The sequence below is a fragment of the Temnothorax curvispinosus genome, unplaced genomic scaffold, assembly GCF_003070985.1.
Source record: "Temnothorax curvispinosus isolate PA1 unplaced genomic scaffold, ASM307098v1 QBEX01007497.1, whole genome shotgun sequence".
NCBI lineage: Eukaryota > Metazoa > Arthropoda > Insecta > Hymenoptera > Formicidae > Temnothorax > Temnothorax curvispinosus.
Window position 1 is genome coordinate 5,441 of NW_020217277.1, and position 3,527 is coordinate 8,967.

The following is a 3,527-nucleotide window of genomic DNA, read 5'->3' on the forward strand; positions in this document are numbered from 1 at the left end:
CTGAACCTACGTTCCCCCCTCCCCCATACCTGCCTCATCACAATATTTGCCTTCTTCTTTGCACTCTTGATCTGTCCGTCGTCGCCTCCATTCCTCCTCAACTCGTATCCCAAGTACCTGTGTTCCTTCACTTCCTCCAGTCTCTTTCCTTCCCATTCCCATCCCACCTCCTTTCCTCTGCCTCCTCCTCTTCTAAAGCACATAATCTTTGACTTCTCTGTGTTCAGCTGCAGTTTTTTTCTTCTTAGGTATCTCTCCAGTCTCCTTATCATCTCCTTCATTCCATCCACACTTTTTGCCAGCAGCACCAGATCATCTGCATACGCTAGTGTCCATATCCTTTCTGCTCCAACCCTCATGCCGCCCGCCTGCCCTGCCTTCATCTCCTCCTCCACATCTGCAATCAATATCGAGAACAGTAGCGGACTCAGAGGGCACCCCTGCCTTACTCCTTTCTCCGTCCAGAACCAGTTGGAGACTTTTCCGCTCACTTTAACCGCACTCTTCGTCCCTTCATAGATTTCCTTGATCCTTTCAATTATCCCTCTTCTTATTCCTCTTTTCTCCATTGCTTCCCATAAGATCTTTCTGTCCACTCTGTCGAAGGCCGCCCTTAGGTCCACAAAGAACCCATATACTTTTCCTCCTTTCTTCCTCAGTTCTCTTTTGACCACGTGCTGTAACACATACACGTTGTCCATCGTCCCTCTGCCTTTCCTAAAACCTGCTTGAGTTTCCGGCAGAATTTTCTTCTCTTCTGCCTCTTTCCTTAGCCTCTCTGCTAATATTCCTGCGTATATCTTATATGCAGTACATAACAGGGATACTCCCCTGTAGTTTTCCACACTTTTCGGGTCACCTTTCTTGAAAATTGGGGCTATTAACCCCACTCTCCATTCTTCCGGGAAGCCTTCACCTCTCCACACCTTTTTCAGGATTTCCTTCAGCTTTCCCTTTATCCGCCCGTCGCTGAACTTCCATGCCTCTCCTGCTATCCCATCTACTCCTGCCGCTTTTCTCCTCTTTAAGTTATTGATCTGTTCTTCAATTTCTTGATCCTGAATCTCCAGCTCCCCATCTTCTTCCTTACTTCTTCTTTCCACCTCCTCTCTCCTGTCCTCTTTACTTCCTTCCAACAACTGCATAAAATGATTCTCCCATTCCTCCATCTTTATATCTTCCTCAATTGGTACTCTTTTCTTCCTTTCCTTGTTAATTATCTTCCATATTTGTTCTTCTGTTTTCGCGCTCCTGACTTCTTCCTCATAATTCTCTAGCCTTTTTTCTTCCTTCCTTCTGCACATCCCCCTAAATTCTCTTCTTAGTTTCACATATACCTCCTTTCCTTCCTTTCCCATTCTCCATCTTTTATATGTCCTCTTCAGCCCCCTTTTCTTTCTCTTGCACTCCTCGTCCCACCAATCCTTCTCTCCTATTTTCCTCCTCCTTATCATAATCCTTTTCCTTACCATACTTTTCTCTACTGCCTTCTTCAGGCTTTCCCAGACGTCCTCCACCTCTTCCCCCTCCACCTCTACCTCTTCCGCTTTCTCCTTATACTTCTTGATACTCTCTTCGTCCCACTGTATCACTTCCTTTGTCTTCTTTTGCATCTCTTCCTCCAACCTTTCAACTCCTCCCCTTATTTCTACCTCCAAGGGTTGGTGGTCCGACTCCACCCTTTCTCCTATCGTTAACTTGAACACTCTATCCCACGCCTCTCGATTCACCACCATGTAGTCCACCACCGATGTTCCTCTTCCTCCGGAGTACGTCCATTCTCCTTCCTCGTCACCTCTCATATTACCGTTCCCTACCTCCCATCCCCTCTCCTCCAGCATCCCTAAAAATTCCTTTCCCTCCGTGTTTATTACCTCATCTTTAGAGCTTCTCTGTCTTTCCTCGTCGTTGTCCCCCTCGTAATTCTTACCCTCACTCCCTATTCTTGCATTAAAATCTCCCCCTATACATAGAATTTCCTCCTCCCTTTCCTCTATCATTTCCTCTAATTCTCTTCGTAATGTTCTCATTTTCTCCCCATTATATACCGTTATTATTCTCCATATTTCCCCCTCTACCCTCAGCCTCCTCTCCTGCATTCCGTTTACAAATACCGCTTCCTTAATATCTATCTCCTCTATCTCTTTCCTTATGCCTGTTATTATACCTCCCTTAGCCCTACCTTTACATTTCTCTCTAATCGCGTATTGACATTTCCATTCAAATTTCTTTGACATATTCCTTTTCATTCTCTCCCATTCCTTTTCTTCTACCCACGTTTCGCATAGTCCTATAATGTCAAATCCTTCTATGTATTCCCAGAATTCTCTGTCCTTCTTCTTCAGCCCTGCCACATTCCAAAAGATCATCCTTATTTCTGCGCTTGTATCCTTGTTTCCTTTTCCTCTCCTATTCCTCTTCCTTTTGCCTCCCTCTTTTACTCGCACATCTATTCCTTCCTCTCGGCCGATTTTTGAAAATTCTCCCTTTTCCTTATTTCCTCTGCCTCCTCATTCCATACATACATCTCATTCTCTATGTACATTTTTCTATATCCTACTTTTACTTTCTTTCCTTCCACTCGTTCCTTTCTTGCCCGTTCTCTCAGTAACCTTTGTACCTCTCTCTCTTCTTTCGTCAGATCATGATCAATGAATATGTTTCCCCCGAACAATTTGGACTTTCGCTTCATTATTGTTTCCTTTCCCTCCCAATCTTCCATCTCTACTATTATTATTTCCTTTCCTTCCCTGCCTACCACTTGAACACCTTTTACATTTTCTTTGATGATCCCGAATTCTTTTCCCAGAAATTCTTTAGCCTCCTCCTTCAGGCTGCTCTTCCCCTTCCTCAGTCCTCTTATGGTTATGTTATTCCTTCTCTCCTTCTTCTCTCTCTCGTCCATTATCCTTTTCAACCTTCTCACTTCCTCTCCTACATCGCCCGTTGACTCCCCCTTGCCTCCCTGTCTACCTATCCGTTCCTTCACTTTTTCCGTTATTTCTTCTATCTTTTCTTCTAACCTCCCTTTTCCTCCGGCTCCTTGTCTCTCTAATTCTTTTACTCTTTCTTCTAATTCCTCTATCTTCTTCTCCATTCTTTCCTCCTTAGCCTTCCAGCTTTCCTTTAATTCCCGTATCTCGATCCTTGTACTTGCCATTTCTTCTTTTAATTCTCTCAATAATGCTATCATAGCTCCCTCTTCACTCTTCCTCTTTCCATTCTCTTCCGTATCTCTCTCCTTCTCTTTCAGTCTCTTCTCTCCAGGTGGTGTTCTATCCATCATATTGCTCCTTTTGAATATCTCTGCTGTCTGTCTCTCTAGCTCGTCCCTCTTCCTCTTATCATACGTAAATTCCAATATGCTAGTTGAATTCGATCTCTCTCTCTCCATCAATTTATCTTTCCTCGATCCCTTTCTCCCTCTTTCCTCGTCCTTCTGCATGTTGTAACTCGCCTGACAATACGCACGGGCCCACCGCGTTACATGCGGACTCGGCCTTACTCGCACCCGCTCACTTGTCACC

General features: G+C 44.5%; 1 protein-coding gene across 1 annotated transcript; it reads right to left on the bottom strand.

Annotated features, from left to right (window-relative positions):
• Positions 1-2,449: 2,449 nt before the first annotated feature.
• Positions 2,450-3,286, bottom strand: LOC112457077 (uncharacterized protein PF11_0207-like). Its single transcript, XM_025019952.1, has one exon. The coding sequence runs from the start codon at positions 3,284-3,286 to the stop codon at positions 2,450-2,452; it is 837 nt and encodes a 278-aa protein (XP_024875720.1).
• Positions 3,287-3,527: the final 241 nt, after the last annotated feature.

Coding starts and splice junctions, on each gene's coding strand:
- LOC112457077 (XM_025019952.1), bottom strand. CDS start 3,286: ATGATGGATAGAACACCACCTGGAGAGAAGAGACTGAAAGAGAAGGAG.